The 16,449-nt window shown below is 55.0% G+C and overlaps 5 protein-coding genes across 5 annotated transcripts in view; 2 read left to right on the top strand and 3 right to left on the bottom strand.

Moving 5' to 3' along the window:
* Nucleotides 1-83: 83 nt before the first annotated feature.
* Nucleotides 84-5,735, bottom strand: UMAG_01033 (ubiquitin-binding serine/threonine protein kinase VPS15; the record flags this gene model as incomplete). The annotated part of the gene is made up of 1 exon (XM_011388706.1): nt 84-5,735. The coding sequence occupies one exon, from the start codon at nt 5,733-5,735 to the stop codon at nt 84-86; it is 5,652 nt and encodes a 1,883-aa protein (XP_011387008.1).
* Nucleotides 5,736-6,400: 665 nt separating this feature from the next.
* UMAG_01032 (uncharacterized protein) lies at nt 6,401-11,467 on the bottom strand (the record flags this gene model as incomplete). The annotated part of the gene is made up of 1 exon (XM_011388705.1): nt 6,401-11,467. The coding sequence occupies one exon, from the start codon at nt 11,465-11,467 to the stop codon at nt 6,401-6,403; it is 5,067 nt and encodes a 1,688-aa protein (XP_011387007.1).
* Nucleotides 11,468-12,331: 864 nt separating this feature from the next.
* UMAG_01031 (uncharacterized protein) lies at nt 12,332-12,994 on the top strand (the record flags this gene model as incomplete). Its single annotated transcript, XM_011388704.1, has 1 exon — nt 12,332-12,994. One exon carries the CDS (start codon nt 12,332-12,334, stop codon nt 12,992-12,994), a length of 663 nt encoding a protein of 220 aa, XP_011387006.1.
* Nucleotides 12,995-13,235: 241 nt separating this feature from the next.
* On the bottom strand, nt 13,236-15,056 carry UMAG_01030 (uncharacterized protein; the record flags this gene model as incomplete). Its single annotated transcript, XM_011388703.1, has 1 exon — nt 13,236-15,056. The coding sequence occupies one exon, from the start codon at nt 15,054-15,056 to the stop codon at nt 13,236-13,238; it is 1,821 nt and encodes a 606-aa protein (XP_011387005.1).
* Nucleotides 15,057-15,967: 911 nt separating this feature from the next.
* Nucleotides 15,968-16,449, top strand: part of UMAG_15057 (protein arginine N-methyltransferase) — a gene marked incomplete at both ends in the record, with an annotated part of 2,400 nt that continues 1,918 nt past the window's right edge. The window contains one exon of the mRNA XM_011389213.1: nt 15,968-16,447. Coding sequence (XP_011387515.1) covers nt 15,968-16,447 — 480 coding nt within the window. The remainder of the gene's footprint in view (nt 16,448-16,449) is intronic.

Here is a 16,449-nt window from a genome sequence, read left to right as displayed (position 1 = left end):
AACAGTCACAGCACTCACTCACGACTGCAGGGTGGCGCTGAGGCATGGTGTGTGCGCTTGTGCTGGGTGGCCTGGTGGCGTCTTTACTCCCACACTCGGATGCATCCGCTTCGATCGCCGGCGACGATGCACCTGAATGGCGATTCAATGAGCAGTATGTCGGTGACTGCGTCCCTGTGTGCTCGGGACATGTGCGCGTAGATGGCGGTGTGGCCAGGAAGCAGCGGAGATTTGAGACGTGCGGCTGTGGCTCGAGCTGCGTCGTGCGTGCGGTCCGAGTGGTCGAACCACATGGTGTGCACGATCCTGGTCGGGGGTCGAGCGGCGCTGAGGGTGCAGAAGTCGGAGCGGGGGTCAATGGCGACCATGGCTCCGTTGACACCGACCACAGACGCGGGTCCGGAAGCAACAGGCTTGACGTGTGGAGCAACCCCCAAGACCATGCTCTTTTCAGGCTTGCCCAGGTCCCAGAATCGTAATAAAGCGTCGGATCCACCAGTGATCATGTAGCCGCCTGGTCCCGTACCGGCGTGGTTGTTCACCGTCGTCGCGCCGCTTGCTGCGTCCGCGTTCGTGCTGCACAAGCCCGCGCCCGTGCGCATGCGATCCGGACCTCGCGAAAGCTTCGCTACGTCAAGCCACCCGCCACCCGTCTCGGCGTGCATCGTCTCGGTGCCATCGCTTGTCTCGGTGCCCAGTTCTTGCGCTACGCCACTGCTGACATCACCCGCAGTAGCTACTGTCGCCGACGCCATAGTGTGGCAAAGAGAGGAGCTGGAATAGCCCTCGAGACTGACGAATAATGCTTTGACTGCACTACTTTGTACTCTGACCTTCGTCGAAACATGGCCCGCTTGTGTGTGCCCACCATTCGTGGACGATGACGCAACACCCTCTCCGTTCTCCGATCGAGCCTCAGGCTGCATACGACCCTGAGTCTGCTGCGTCTGCTGCGTCTGCTGCTGCTGTAGCAGCTTTTCGATAGCAGCCGCAGCACCTGTCAACATGGAGTCATGCCTGTACTTGGCACCGGCCGTCGCATTGCGACCGGAGCTGCCACTGTCGCCCAGCCCCGCAGCCTTGGATGCTTCGGCGCGAGCATCTGCACCTTCGCTGACTGGGCACAATTTTGTGCTTCGATTCACCTTGGTTGCTGCCTCTACATTCACCTCGTGCTGCGTCTCGAATGTCTCGACACGCACACCGCGGTCAACGTCCCATGTCTCCACCAGGACTTGGGGCTGTTCGACACCACCATCTTTGCCATCCGCGCCACCTTCGCCAATTCTTTCAAAAGCAACCAAAACCCACCTACCCCTCCCCTTGCTCGGATGAATTGCGATCCTATTGACTCTATACATTGTCCCACCATCGATTGGCCCAACGCGCCATGCGCGCAACCTTAGTCCAAACCTCAAGTCCCACAAACAAACTACACCCGATAAAGTCCCCACTAGCAACCAGGTCTTTTTGCGGTCGACGCCAAGACACGAAATCGGACCGAACTCGACCGGATTGCGAAGCGTTTGCAGCACTTGCATCGTCCGCAAATCCAGGACCGTCAACCTGCTGAGCGTCGTACCGAGAATCAGATGCGACGAAGTCTCGGTATTGCTCTGAACCAAGCAAGTCGCGTATTCGTCTGGCGTGCTTAACTGGAAGTTGGAGACCAGCTTAGGTCGGCCGTATCGAGGTACAGAGGATGTCGATTGTACCATGTCGATCCTCCACACATGAAGGGAGCCGTCGGTGGCTGTCGAGGCGATGCAGTGAGAACCTTCGATGGCGATGATGCCCGTGATGCCACCCTTTTGAGCCGAGTAGGTTGCTCGAGATTTCGAAGTCACATTCTTTTCCAGTCGCGCCGTGTCCCAGACTTTCAGCGTTCCATCCTGCGAGCCAGAAACAAAGTACGCATGGTCGGGAGAAAGAGCGAGGCAGGTGATCGCAGCCGAGTGCTCGGTAAAATACGCGATCAGCCGCCCTTCAGGCCGGCGCTTGCTGGCGCTTGAAGTGGGAACGCGAGAAAGCGCCGAGGTGCGGTTCCATGGTGCACCGCCTTTCCGACGAGCAACACCTGCGTGAATTTTTGGACCTAGCTCGGGACGGTCCCGGAACAAGTCCGAGTAGACTGCCTCGAGATGGGCGCGGATGTAAGGGTCATTGCCATCGTATGTACTTGTAAAGCCAACACTAAATCTGCCGTCCACACCAGTCGCAGCACCAAGTTTTGTTGCGCCGCCGGCGTCACCCTGTTCCCGAACCGTCGAGGCGCGCGAACCGGTCGGTGTGGGTCTGGACGATCCTTGTGCAGTCGCTGCATGCTGGGCACGAGTTCGCGCCGAGGCCTCTGTCATTGTCCCTGTCGCGGTTAGCGCTGTAGATGCCACCGCCGCGCTCGCTTTGCCAACACCTAGTCTCGTCTGAGTCTGATGCGACAAAGCATTTGAAGGAATCAGACCGGGACCCTGGCTAGCGTTGCTGCGCTGCTGGCTTTGTACGTGCTCCTCAGCCAGGCTAGAGAGACGCGTGGAAAACGTAGACGGCTGCGATTCAGCAGTGGTACCTGTAGTAATTCGTCGCCTGAGCTCTGCGATCGGGCTGGTGTAGGAACTCTCGCTCGGGGTGCGATTTCCCAGTAGCCTTCGTTTGGCAACTTGAGCGGAGAAGGAAGCGTCGTCCTGCGATCGAAAGGTACTTGTTTGCGTACTGGCGCTTTCCGATGTGACAGGCGTCGCGCGCTGATCCATCTTGCTGCTAAAAAAGATTGTCTGAGGTGTGATGCCGTCCAGAGGTTGCGGCTCAATCACAACTTTAGCGTGAGTGCTGCCGCTCTCTGCGCTTGGACCAGCAGCTCCGCTCACTCCGCCAGCCACTTCCCACTCGGCCTGACCGGATGGAATCTTGGAACCTTGCTTCGACAGACGTCGAATGATGCTACGCAGAGCTACGAGCTTGATCTCGTCCTCGTCTTCCATTCCTAGACTTCTCAGCTTGTCTCGGAAACGGTCATCCTCATCACTGCGGCCTCTGGCTGGTACGATGAGCTCGCGGCCGTTTTTCCCCAGCAGCAGTCCTACACCTTCTGTTGTAAGCCCATTCTTGAGGCCACATTGATCTTTGCCTTCGGTTTGACCTTTCCAGAAGGCCGAATTCGAAGCTTGAGAAGCCCACGCAAGCGCAGCTGAGTACACCGACCGGGTGAGTGGGGGCTTGGCCATATCAAGCAAAGTGACTTCATCAAAATCTTGCACATCTGCTCGCAAGAGAGGACGCAGTGAGGGAAAGAGTATCGCCCAGACGTCAACATCTTCTAGTTTGATAGCTGCTGCCGCGATGAACCCTGCAGAGGCTTGTCTCAGCCAGAGATTCGGATGACACAGGAAACCGATCGTCGTTTCCAGCAGCGACAAAAGCCGTGCGCGATCCAAGAAGTTGCGCTCTGTCATGTTGCGAAGCCCGTTGATGACACGATAAACCACATTCTCCTCCAGGTCCGAAAGCGCCTGAGCCATCAAAGGAAGGATGTATTCTTCCAGACTGCGATTACCCGAGACCTCGGCAACATCAACGATGATGTCAAAAAAGGCTTCCCTGAGCAGCCAGTTGCGATCATTGAGGTAGGTGATCATGTGGCTAAGCATGACGTCGTTGGTCTTGGCCATACCAAAGAAGCGACAGAGAGGAGCAATGTCGGAAAGAAGCGCACGCTTGACTGATGCAGATGGATCAGTCAGAAGGGTGACAATGATCTCCTGCAGCAGCGCCTGGAAAGTGCGGAGCTGCTCGTCATAGTTGGACTCGTTGGGCTGGTCATCAATAAAGCCACCATTAAGGTCGCGCTCGACAGCAAAAAGGCCCTCCGCCCTCATCGCCTGCGACATCTGCAAGAAGCGTTCTGCCGTCTCGGCCAGGGGCACGATGGAAGCGGCAAACGTGCATCTTACCGGCGTAGACGGGTCGAGGCCGAGTTGCTTGATGTTGGGCATGATGTATTCGGGAAAGATGGATGCGTTGGAGGGTGTCACGATCTTGACCAAGAGGAGTGTCTGTACGCAGCTGCGGATGGCGGCCATTCTGACATGCGAAGAGTCATCGTCGAAGAGCGACATGACAAATGGCAAGACGCGATCCAGCTTGGTCTCGTCAGTGAGCCATCGAGTTGATAGATGAATGAGCAGCTCGAGTGCGTGGCACTTTGATGAGGGCCGAATGCAATTTCGTAGGTTGGCGAGGATGACGGAGAGCACTAGTTGCGCTGTACCGTCAACTTGAGCCCCATCTTCATGCAGCAAGGCCTGCTGAGGAGGAAGGCCGGGGATGCAGAGATGGACGGGAAAGACATTCTCGACATCGACTTTGCTTAGTTTCTCGGGGTCTGCAGCTTCAGCCTCTGATGGCTGCTGAAAACTTGACTGGAAAGCAAAGCGATTGAGGATGCCATCCAAGCGCGCTGATATCCCGGACGCGCCCATTACTGGCGCCATTGCATTCGCACGATCGGTGGGATCGTCAAAGAATGGAAAGATGTCAGACCATTCCTCGTAGAGCTTCTCAATACGTTCGTCGCTCTCTGCCCGTTGTGCTTGGCGGCTTGCTGCTTCGGACCGCATCGATAGGGCAGTGACCGATGTATTGGATCCGCTCGCCGTGCTGTCAACGGACGGCGCTGCTCCAGCTGCGTTTGTATAGCTAAGGTTAGCAGGAGAAGTACGCTGAAGCTCGACGAGATACTCGTGGAAAAAGTCCGGGATGTTCGATGGGAAGACGGTGCCGCGGCCATCTTTTAAGTACTGCTCGAACGTCTTGCGGTCGGAGGGATTTAAAGCTATCATGCTTCTTACCAGATCGCGAACCGCATCGTCTGGAATGCCAGCAAGCATTGCATCGACATCAAACATTCCTTCGCGATACTTGAAGAGCTGGCTCAAAGTGAAGGTCGGGGCGCCTTCGCGCCAGAGTTCGGCAATGACGCATCCCATCGAGAAGACGTCCATTGCTTGCGTGACCTTGTCGCTTTGCCTTCCAAGACCAGATAGACCGGCATGGACACCTCCAAGACGCTCCAGCATATCAGAGTTGTTGACGACCATCCCTGCCATTGCGGGTGCATGCTTAGAGCCAGCCTCGTAGAAGCGCTCAGGCGCCAAGTAGCACGTTCTACGTCCCGAAGTGTCATAGAAAAAGGAGAAATCGGATGGGTCGTCGAGAGGGAGAAATGTGGGCTTGAACGACGATGCAAAGTCGGTAACGTAGATCATCAGTGAGGTTGTAACGAGGACGTTTTCGCATTTCAGGTCGCCGTGGGAGATGCCGCGGGCGTGAGTATCTCGCATCGCATGTAGCAGCTGGTAGGTGATCCATCTCTTTTCGACTGCGTTGAGAAAAGGGCGGGTACTGATTCTGTCATAGAGGTTGCTGTGCAGCCATTGTCGAATCAAGTAGCCTGCACGCTCGGTTTCGACCACCTTCTGATACGTCAGGACATTTGGTACGTCTGCCAACGATTCTCGTTCGATGCGGATGTGTTTGACAAGACTTTTAAGACTCATGGAAGGGTCTGGTTTGACGAAAGTCTTGACGACGATTCGACCATACTTGTGCCTAGCTCGCACAGCGCGAAGAAAGCGTGAATTACCTATGCCTTTGTCGTACTGGATGTCGTTGCCCACCTCGGCGATGAGGTTTCCGATGCCCGCCATCCTAGCGTTAGAGTTCGAGTGTGTATTTCCCATTGTGATGATGACGGACTCTCTTCGAATCCAGAATGTGTTGAATGGCGATGGAGGTACTTTCAACCGCTTCCGTGACGGACAATAGCTCCAGGAGTTGCGATGCCTCTAAGAAGCACTTGTGGGATCATCGACGGTTGTGGATCATGATGCTGTGGGAGTCGCAAGCTATAGAATGGTAAGAAATGTGCTGTAACAAGGCGGGTTCGAAAGGAACAAGAACGATGTGAGATTGAGAAGAGGGCGATGAGGATATGTGATGAAAGCTTGGTGTTAACCAACCAAATCACAATCGTGAATCGTGAATCGTGAATCATGAATTCAGGGTCTTGATCACGCACCCACGGATGGCGCGTGCGTGTGCAAAAACTCACACTCTGTAACTACCACTCGTGACTGCTGCTGGGCCGTGAACCGTGAGCCACGACCGACGAGCTGCGTGTGTTGCTCTTTGTTATGCTTTGGCTCGTTAAGCCTCTCCAAGGGTTCAAGCTGTCAGAAGACACAAGCCACGTCGATGTTCGTCATACTCGTGACTCAAGCGCGAGATTTGTGTTTTGCGCAGGGTATGGTCCAGTCAGCACACCACACATACGCTCACACGAGGATAATGAAGCTCGAATGGTAATGCATTCATGATGGATGAGCTGGAATAATGCCTGCTTTGGTCAGATCCAGTTGCCCGAGCTGGCCACGGATGGTCGCCCTGACGGTCGACCGCTCAAGCTGCTACCGTTTGACAAGACCGTTGCGGTTCGTTGGAACGGCGGTACATACGCATGCGAGTCTGGTGGGCCAGTCGGGCTTAGCTCAACCACCCTCTGAAAGTCGAAAGAAATGCGCCCAGCCACGCGCTCCCGCCTTGTGAAGATGACCGGGTTGAGCTCAGCGTCAAGAGCTGCTATCTGCGCGCTTTCCGAGTGAGCCGATGTTACCGTGCTGTTGCCTGATACGTAACTCAGGTCGACGCCTCGCATGATCTGCACCAAACGCCCAGTAAGCGCATCGCGAACCTCTACGAAGCGCGGATCGAATGCAAGTACGTAGTTGCCTGAGAATGCCACCTGCTTGGGGAAGCCTTCCCATTCGATGATCTGATCCAGTCGCGTTGGTTCGCCGAGGCGGTCCACAAAACAAGCAAAGGCGTCGTAGCACAGCAAAAAGTCGCCATCGCTCGTCTTGCACATGCCCAAGGGCTTGGCCGTCTCGACTCGCTTCTGCAGCTGCTGCACACGCACATCCTCGCGGTTGGCGTGCACAAAGTCTGGGATCGTGCCTGGCAACAGACTGTCGAGGTTCATAATCTCGAAGCCCTTGGCGCAGATGATGCAGAGTTTCGACTTGAGAAACTGGATCGAGTACGCCTCTGAAGGAATAAAGAAGGTCTTGTAGATACGGAACCAATCTGAGTTCTTCGAGTCCTTGCCAAACTTGCCAAAGAAGCCCGAGCCGGACTTGCCTTCGGTTCCGCGGGGTGCGTTGAGTACAGGCTCTAGGGCACGAAATACGCTCTCGTTGGCCTTCTTCTTCATGTAGATCAGCAACGTGCGGTCCTTGAGCACGCCAACGTTGAAAAAGAGCACGTCTCGGTTGCCACTCAGCTTTTGTGGTGGGCGAAGCGTCAATCCGCTGCTGGCTGTCGTCGGCACAAGTGCCTCGAGACTGTACGAGATGAGCACCTTGTCGGCGAGCACCACAAAGATGCCAAAAGACTCCAGCACTGCGCACTGCGTCACATGCTTAAGGTGCAGCACTTTACGCAGCGACTTGGGGTCGCTTCGCAGCCCAATCCACACACCGTCGGCACATCCCACAGCCACGAGCCGCCTTCCATCGGCGGTGACGAAGGGCACAGCGCACGTGACACGTCCGTGGAAGACGCCCGGGTCAACGCCAGCGATGGGCCTATCCGGTTCCAGGCTCACAGAGGGCGGAATGGCAAAGATGTCGTCGCTCAGGATGTGCTGGTCAAACACCTTGCTGTTGTCCTGAACGGCCATCCGCAGGCCAATCGCCTCATCCAACTTGGCCTTCCACTGATCTCTCGCGGCTTTGGAGGGCGCGTACAGCGTGACTGGCTCAATCTTGCCACCAAGGTGCGAAATTGTCAAAGGCCAGAAGTCGCGGGCCTCTCGTTCCCTGCTAATGTGGAAGTTGCTGAGACCGATGGACCGTGAGATGGATGACTCTGTGAGGCCGCTGACCTCGAGCATCTCGACTGGGATTGGTCGTTTCGCAAGCACGAAGCGAGCCCCGGCTGCCGATGACGAAGAGGCAACATTCGAGCCATCATCGTCAGGTCCCTCGGCGATGCGCTTCTGCTTGACAACGATAAAGTAATTATCAAAGAGAATCGCCAGGAGCTCGGTCCAGTCAAAATCAAACGCATCCGGCTTTCGCAGCACCCTGCCTTGATGGATGAGTTGACGCTCCGGGTTCAACAAATCCATATCGATCGCATGCTTGTTCCTCTTGGCCGAGAGATTGTAGGCATACTCACGGATCTTGACCTTGAGTTCCGCCGCTTCGACACCCGCTTGGGCAGTCTTGCACTGATCATTGATGATGTCGATGGCATTCTGCAGGCTATCGCGATCGTGATTGCCTTGCTCGGTTTTTTTGAGAATGGATTCGAGGTGTAGATGGTACCTCTGAAGGCGTGCTGGAGGCCGAAAGAGGAAGTTTTCGAGCGGGTGCTTGTGTGCTGCTGGATGACGCCGACATGCCTCTACAAAGGCTTTGAATCGCGGATTGATCGACATCTCGCGCTTCACTCGGCTGATAGCGAGCGGATAATTGATGAGGTAGGTCGTGTAAGCGTTTCCCCAGTCAAGCGAGGCACTCAAGAACAGATCACCGATCGTCTGAACAATGGGATTCTCCTCCCTCTGACGAATGTGCAAACGCTCGACCAAGGCGCGGATATGGACGACCAGCTCGCGATGATTACCAAAGACTTCGCGGATGAAGCTATCACGTTCCGGTCCAATAGGCAACGGCGGGGGATCGCCTGCAGCGCTGGGTCTCTGCAAGCCCTGCACGAAGAGGGTATCGAGCAACTCTAGATCTGCAAGGAACTCCTCCTCCTTCTGAATTGTCTCTAGGATCGCATTTTGTCGAGCGATCTCGGCCTGCGGGACGCTCTTGAGTAGTTCGGGAGGAACGATCTCGGCCCATGCCTTTTTCTGTGTTTGGTCAGCAGACAGCCCTTGATCGAGGATGCCGCCAAGCGTGGCAGCTTTGATGTCCAAATCTGTAACCGTCAAACGCAAGGGGCTCGAGCCAGAGTTAGGACAGGACGGGCTGTAGCATGACGACGACCTCTCGGGACGACAGAGTGGACTGTAGCACTGTGTGAGTGGCGTAAAGACGCCGTTAGGCAAGTCGTCAAGGTCCGTCATCCGGCCTGCTTTGCGACGTTGGCTGCTGCGGGGTACTGCGTCGCCAATGGAGAGCTGCAGACTCGAGTCAAACGCAGCATTGTGGTTGAGACCAGCCGCCCAGTCGTAGGTATCCTCTGATGCAGAACCCATGTCTGCCAGACTGTCCTCGAGGAAAGTGTAGACCTCGTCGACGTCGTCGGTCAGCTCCTTTTCACCCCAATCAACTTCATGGAAAAAGAGCTGGCTCTTGAGCGACTTTGCCAGAGAAAGGGCCACATGACGTAAGCTCGACGGGTCGCCAGAGAGTACAAGAGCGTGTTGCGAGCCCACAGCATCCGATACAAGTAGTTCCTGCAGCGTCGACACTACGTCTTTGCCAGTGAAACTGTTGGGATAGTCGATGCTGCCCTTAATCTGGACCCCGCGCGGCACATTGGCGCGCAGAAGAAGGGCCACGGTTGAGAGCAGGGACCATTCGAGCGCATTAGGCCCGCTTGGGCCGGCATTGGGCTGAAGAGCTTGAGTAGCATTGGAGCGTGGGTTGTTGACAGGCTCCCAAGCGAGCGAGTCGAATCGCTCATGGCCGACTTTCTGAACAAAGTCGCCCTTGTCATCATTCTTGTAGCTTGCGCTTCTCTGCTGTACCGGCGGGCGCGAGACGGGTTGTTGTGCCTGAGCATAGCTCGGCTGGCGTTGTACCAAGGGCTGCACAACAACTTTGGCTCGGTTTTGATCAGGTGCTGAAAATCGCGGAACAGCAGCTTTGCTTGAATTACCTTGTGGTAATGAGTCATTCTGCCACGTCGAGAAGGCCTGACCGGGAATGGGAGGCAATGGCTGACGATGAGACCGACTTGGCCTGAGCGACAGATCCGATGCCTCGCTACGTGTGCGCTGACGCATTGCATTCCGCTCAGGGCTAGAGACCTCATACGAGTCCGGGTCGTACGAAGAGTCAACGGTATGCGCTTGGTTCGCGGACGTGGTTCGGTTGCTTCGTTGATCTGTCTCGCCTTGCTGATGAGCCTGCGACCAGGCCGATTGGGCGCTTGCTTGAGTATAGGATGGGGAACGGAAGGCTGAGAGCGGCGAGGCACTTGCACCATCTCGCGGCGGCGGTGAAAAGGAACGATCTAGGGATGCGGCCGTGGAGGGCAGAGGACGGTGGCTGTAAGAGCTGTTGGGAGTGCCATGGGCCGTCGAGGCTGGGCTCCAGGTAGGCGCAGGATATATTCGCGAAGAGGCTGAACGAGCCGCGGCGTGTTGTACGTCAAGAGGAGACACTGGGGACGACCAAGCAGCCGGCTTCGGAGAGGCAGAATTGAAATAGGCCTGCTGTGCATACGACTCGGTACCACTGCCTTGGTCTTGGTAGGTTGGCGAGAGAGGTGCGGCAGTCGCGTACTTGGATTCAGCCGAAGTCCCTCGACTGAGTTGTGGGGGCTGGTGTGGTCGTTGAGCTCCCGGGGTTACGGGAAGCGGACGACTGGCTCGTTGGGATGGCTGGTGTGTTGGTTGGATCCGCTCGGGAGCAGCGCTGCTTGATGATAGAGCCGAGTAAGCGGTAGTGTCCGAGGGAAGGGTGGAGAAGGTAGTTGTCGTTTCAGCAAGCGGAGTGCCGCCATCATCCGTGTACAAGCTGATAATACCGCTGGCAGAAGATGAGACGGGTCGATCAGCAGATTCAGACTGGTGCGCGCTGTTACTACGGTAATAGTCGGCCGTGGACACATTAGCCGGACTCGCTTGATCCACGTCCTTCAGTTGATGGTACTTCGATTCAGATCGATCGTAACGGGCAGCATTGTCTTGTACAGAGGTCGAACCCTGCGTGAATGACTTTGAAGCGTGCGAAGAGTGCGGATGAGCGCCGTGATCGGAATACTGCAGCAGCTGACCGGATGCACGACCGTAGCTTGAGTCCGTGGAGATCTGTTGCTGGCTTTGCTGTTGTTTTCGATGATAGTCGTAGCCCAGATCATACGGTCTTTGTGATGCATCGTCCCGAAGCTGCATGCGACTTATTTGGTCTGTGGTTGACTGCGTGGATCGTGCTGCTGAATGGGACGATGACGCTGACGGATTCTGCTTCTGTACATGCTCATATACATCTTTCGGCGCCGGCGAGGAGGCTTTGCGTGATTGGTCTGAGGATGAATTGTAATGTGAGGACGGGTCGATGTAGCTGTATGCAAACCGAGGATCGTATGCATCATACTGAGTGTGCGCATGATACGGATGTGACGGCCGCCAATTTGTCATGGATGCAGCGTCGGAAGAGTAAGATGACTGCTGCGGTGGTCGCGAGTAGGTGGCTTGGCCGTTCTGATCATAGGACTGTTGATTCGACATGATGTCAATGCAAGCCTAGCTTTCCCGACGACTTTGTCTTTGCCACTCTGGGCCAGCACAGTGATTTTGCCAACGTCAGTGAATCTCAACACGAACTTGCTTGAATGCTGAGAAAGCCGAATGAGGTGTCGAAAAGAGTTTCAAAGAGGACGGGCTTTGACTCGAGCTATGGTAGATCCCAGGGTTGATGCAGCTCGCGCGTCATGGCAAGCACTCGTCGGATGGGTCGGACCGCGTCTGCGACCATGTATAGCCAGAGCTAAAGTCTGCAGATTTCTAGGCAGGTGTTCAGTCGAGGTTGATGCCTTCGTGAAGAGAGGTACGGGTCGCTATCGATGGTGGTGTTGATGAAGGATGTCAAAAAGGCTCGTGCGTGGTTGAAACGTGAAAGCTTTCTTATTCACGATTCGTGATTCTTGTTGCACTCAGCAGTGTCCAAAAAAAGGGTAAAAGGTGAGCCAACACTCGTGACTAGTTTTGGTGGTGCGGACCACGGCCACTTTTCGGCTGTGAGAGTCATGAGTCGTCTGTACGTCGTGAGTGTCTCAGCCGTATTCACGATTCACGATTTGTGATTTACGATTCGTGATTTCGAGTCGTGAGTCTTACACCAACCAACTTTGAAACCACCTCACGGATCTATCGGCCGGTGCTTATTTTTTTAAGACGCGAGCTGAGCAGTCACGAGTCCCTTGCAAAGTCACGCGAAGGACGCACACAACCATTCACGATTCGTGATTCGTGTGATTCGTGATCCACGATTCTTGTTAGCGACCCTGTCTTAATTGCTGGCTTGGCTCGGCCATCTTTCCTCGTGCCCTTTATCACCTTCATCATCGTCGACGTAGGTTTTGCTTTTCGAGCATGACTGCCATTACCGCTGCATCTTTCTCTTCCTCTTCGTCTTGGCCGCTTCCACCGATGAGCTACGAGCCGAGACCAGCAGCGCCCGTCAGGTCGTTGCTGCCAAAGAGAGTCGACGTTGCGCAGCTCACCCCCAACAACCTTGGCCAGCTTCGAAAGCTCAACAGTGTCCTTTTCCCTGTGCAATACTCCGAACGCTTCTACAAGGATGTCTTGGATCCAGACGCAGCTGAGATCTGCAAGCTGGGTCTATTCAATGATGTGGCTGTTGGCACCATTTGCTGCCGCCTCGAACCAGTCTCCGCCAGCGTAGTGCGTATCTACATAATGACCCTCGGTGTCTTGGCACCGTATCGACGCCTTGGAATCGCATCAACACTGCTGCAGCACATCCTCGACCACGTCAGTCCAGGCAAAGAGATCCAAATCATCGACAAGGATGCCCCCACTCCCAAACCCAAAAAGGATAAGAATGGCAAGGAGACCAAACCCGAGCTCATCAAGAAGACCGTCAAGGTAGAGTCCATCTACCTTCATGTGCAGACGTCCAATGATGAGGCCAAGGCCTTTTATGAGAAGTTCGGTTTCCGAGTCGCAGAAACAATAGACAACTACTACCGCAGGATTCAGCCCGCCAGCGCTTGGGTTCTGCAGCTTCAGTAACAGCTCCAGCATCATCCCTTGTTGGCACTTTAACAGCGTCTCATCAACTCGACCCACACGGGCTATCTGTACACTACAAGTTCAATATGTATATTGATACTATCCTTTCTATTGCTCGAACTTGTGCAAACCGAGAGACACAGCGAGAAGGGTATTTGGACATCTGGGATGAATCGTTCGAGTCGAGCCATATGGAGGTCAGGAAGCAACGCAGTTGGTCAGCCCCGACCGTTGGGCTTGTTCAGCGCCCTGCACCCCGCTTCAATGCCTGCTTGCGAAGTAGCTTCTCGCGTTCGCGCTGCTTCTCCAACAGCTCTTCTCGCAGGTCTTCTTCGCGCGCCTGCTTTGAACTTCTCAATTCTTCTTGCAACACCGATGCTGCGTCCGCCTCCATGTCGTCATCGCTGTCCACCACTCGGCTAGCGTATTTCTTGCGATCCTTGCCAAACAACTTCCAAATCTCATCGCGATAGCTCTGACCTCCTTCGCCCTCGGCCCCATCGTCGTCGTCATCGATGCCGTCGCTGTCGTACTCGTCCGAATAGTTGTCCTCTTCGCTGGCGTACTCGTCTGAGCGAGACGATCGTCCTTCTGCCTTGCGCCCACCATCATCGGAACGTCCTGCAGCCAATTTCTTCTTCTCCTCTTGCTCTCTAATAAAGCGTTCTCGCGCAGTTTCTCTTCTCGGCGGGCCAGCCGAGAAAGATGTGAGGGCTGGTGCAGGAGACGACTTCGAGTCGGATTCAGATACGGTCCGTTTGGGCTTAGAGCGGGAGTCCGATTCGGGTGATTTGACACGCGACGCTGAAGCCAATTCGGTTTTCGTCCGCGCCTTCTGGCTGAGTCGCGCCATAGCTTCGGGTCGAAGAGGAGCACCAGGTAGGAAATCGGCAGGGTTAATGCCGCCGGGAGCACGTGCAGCAATAGGCTTTACCTCCCTCGACTGTGGTGCAGTTACGAAACGGCTCGTACTTGCCGAGCCACTGTGTGAGCCATTCGCGGTAGCAGCCTGACTCTTGTCCTTTGAGGGTGGCATCTTGCGACGTTTGGAAGCTTCGGCTTCGTTACCATCGTCATCAGACCCAAACAGATCATCTTTGGAGTCGTCGCCACTGCCATCTAATTTACGCCGGGATGCCAATTCCCTAGCCTCGAGGTCACTCTTACGCTTCTCTTCCATTGCCTTTTGCCTTCGAGCTAAAGCAGCTTCACGCTCAAGCTCGGCCTGTGAGGGAGCTTCCCTCCTGCCATTCCCTCTGGCCTCCTTGACTTTTCGAAGATCACGTTCAATCTCGTCGATCGAGCGGTGATCTCGCTTCTTTGTACCCAAAGCCACCAAACCGTTGTCCTTGGCAAGTTGCGAGCGGGCCGAAGGTCTGTTTGTCCTTTCAACGTCACCGGCGCCGACACTTGGACTGAACCTCGCCGAAACCGAGTTCGAGCTGATACGTGCGATGGGTGGCAGCTTTGGAAGAGAGCCGAACTCCCTAGCCCGCTTGATGGCTTGCTTCTCCTCCCGCGTCATTGGAGTAGCCTTTCGCTTTGGAGTACTTGAGCCCGCAAATGACGATGTGAGCTCTGCTTTGCTTCCACCTATCTTGTCCAAGCGATTCCCTACAAAATCGTCTTCTTCAACCTTGCGTTTCCTTCTGGTCGCATTGCCGTTGCTTGGCTTGGCTTTGAGCCGATGAGAGAGATCAACCTTTTGAGTAGAACATGATGCCTTGACAGAGGCAGTTCTTGCCGAGCTGGACAGACCTTGTCTTAATGATGGTACTGATGATGGACGTGCTGCATTCTCTTCGTCTGCTACCTTTTCCTGTTCGAGCTTAACAGCGCGCTCCTTTTGCATCTTTTCGCGCGCCTCTTCCTCCTTTTGGCGGGTCATGCGCTGAAGGAGAATCTTTCGCTCGCGATCCTTCTGTTCTCTTTCTCTAGCTTCTCTTTCGGCCAATTTGGCAGCTACTTCACGCTCTCTCCGCTCACGTTCCCTATTGAGAGCTGCTTGCTCCTCCTCCGCCTTCTTGAGGGCCATCTCCTTGAGCTTGGCGTAGCTCGACATGTTGTGCGTATTCGAAACGTCCTATTCGTAGGTCTCGTGAATGTGCTGCTTTTATGAGCCGATGTCCTTGTTTTATTGGCCGGCGTGAGTGTTGCGATGACCCTCGCAGCACTGGAGCTGCTGAAAGGCGATTAAATCCGTGTTGGCGGCATTGAAGACTGCTAGAGCTCTTCCTCGCTCTCTGGCTGCCTTTGACTCTCTGGAGTCGTCAGCACTTGTGATTGAATGCTTCTTTGCTTGCCTCTTCCGCAAAGCCAAGCACGCGAAGAATTTGAATGAAGGGCGATGACAAGGATGAAAGGATGATGAGCGTGAATGTGGTCTTAAATGTTCGCCTGTGTTTGAGCCATGCAAATCGGGATGTGGGTCAAATTACACACGATACCCCCCCCCCCCCCCGATCCGTGATTGTTTTTTTTGGCCTTTTTCAGGTCGTGAGTGTTTTCCTAGAGCTTTTCGATTTGCATTCCTGGCGACGAGCACACCGCGTGACACAGCAGTTGCGCGTTTGGAGCCAATCGTGAACCGTGAACACACCGTGCACATGTTCAAGTTTTGTTTTTACCAAGTTTTGTTTTTACCAGGTGTTGGTCTCGGAGACAATCACGAATCGCAAATTGGCTTTTTCATCTCTTCACGCTTCGCTGGCCATTCGTGATTTGCGACACCCTTACAGCCGATTATTCGGCAGCAGCATACAGTAACTTACCTCGCAGTAGCAAACACGAAAGGCTGAACTACAAGCTAAACTGAGTTAGCTCGCAAAGCGAACTCTTGACCACCCGCTGGCTTCACGCTCGTTCACTCTGCTTCCATAAACAGACAGAGTATCTTCCCGACTATCAACATCGTCACTAATCACCTGCAGCATCATCATCCCATCGGTCTGTCCGATCTCCAATTCCTTCACCATGCCGTCTTCCAGCATGGCAGCGGTGGAGGCCACCTTACAGACCAACGGAAGCGAAAGCACTGCCCGACCGGCTCTTTCGGTCGCATTGCATGTGCCCACTTCGGCGGTGGATCAGGTCAGCTGGGCACAAGCCGCACCCTTATCGGGCAATCCGAATCGACGTTCGCATATTCAGCAGAACGTTCAGGCGCTTCCCACGCTTCCCGAAGCATCCCACGCCAATGCTCTCAACACAGCCACAGGACCTGCGCCCGTCGCACTCGGACTAACCGCCGACTTTGACGCCACCACAGCAGCCGCACTCAACGGCCTCAGCCCAGCGCAAAAGACACTCGCCCTCTCGCGTTCGCAGGGCTACGATCTCATCGTCTTGGAGCTGACCAACGAGCGCTGGAAGGAGCGATGGGAACGACTTTGTCTCGCCAATCCAAATGATGTGCCTTCTGCATCTGGATCGTCCGCAGCGGTTCCGCCCTCATC

Source organism: Mycosarcoma maydis, chromosome 2, assembly GCF_000328475.2.
Source record: "Mycosarcoma maydis chromosome 2, whole genome shotgun sequence".
NCBI lineage: Eukaryota > Fungi > Basidiomycota > Ustilaginomycetes > Ustilaginales > Mycosarcoma > Mycosarcoma maydis.
Note: the sequence above shows the minus strand (reverse complement) of the source record. Positions and strands in the feature narration are given on the sequence as shown.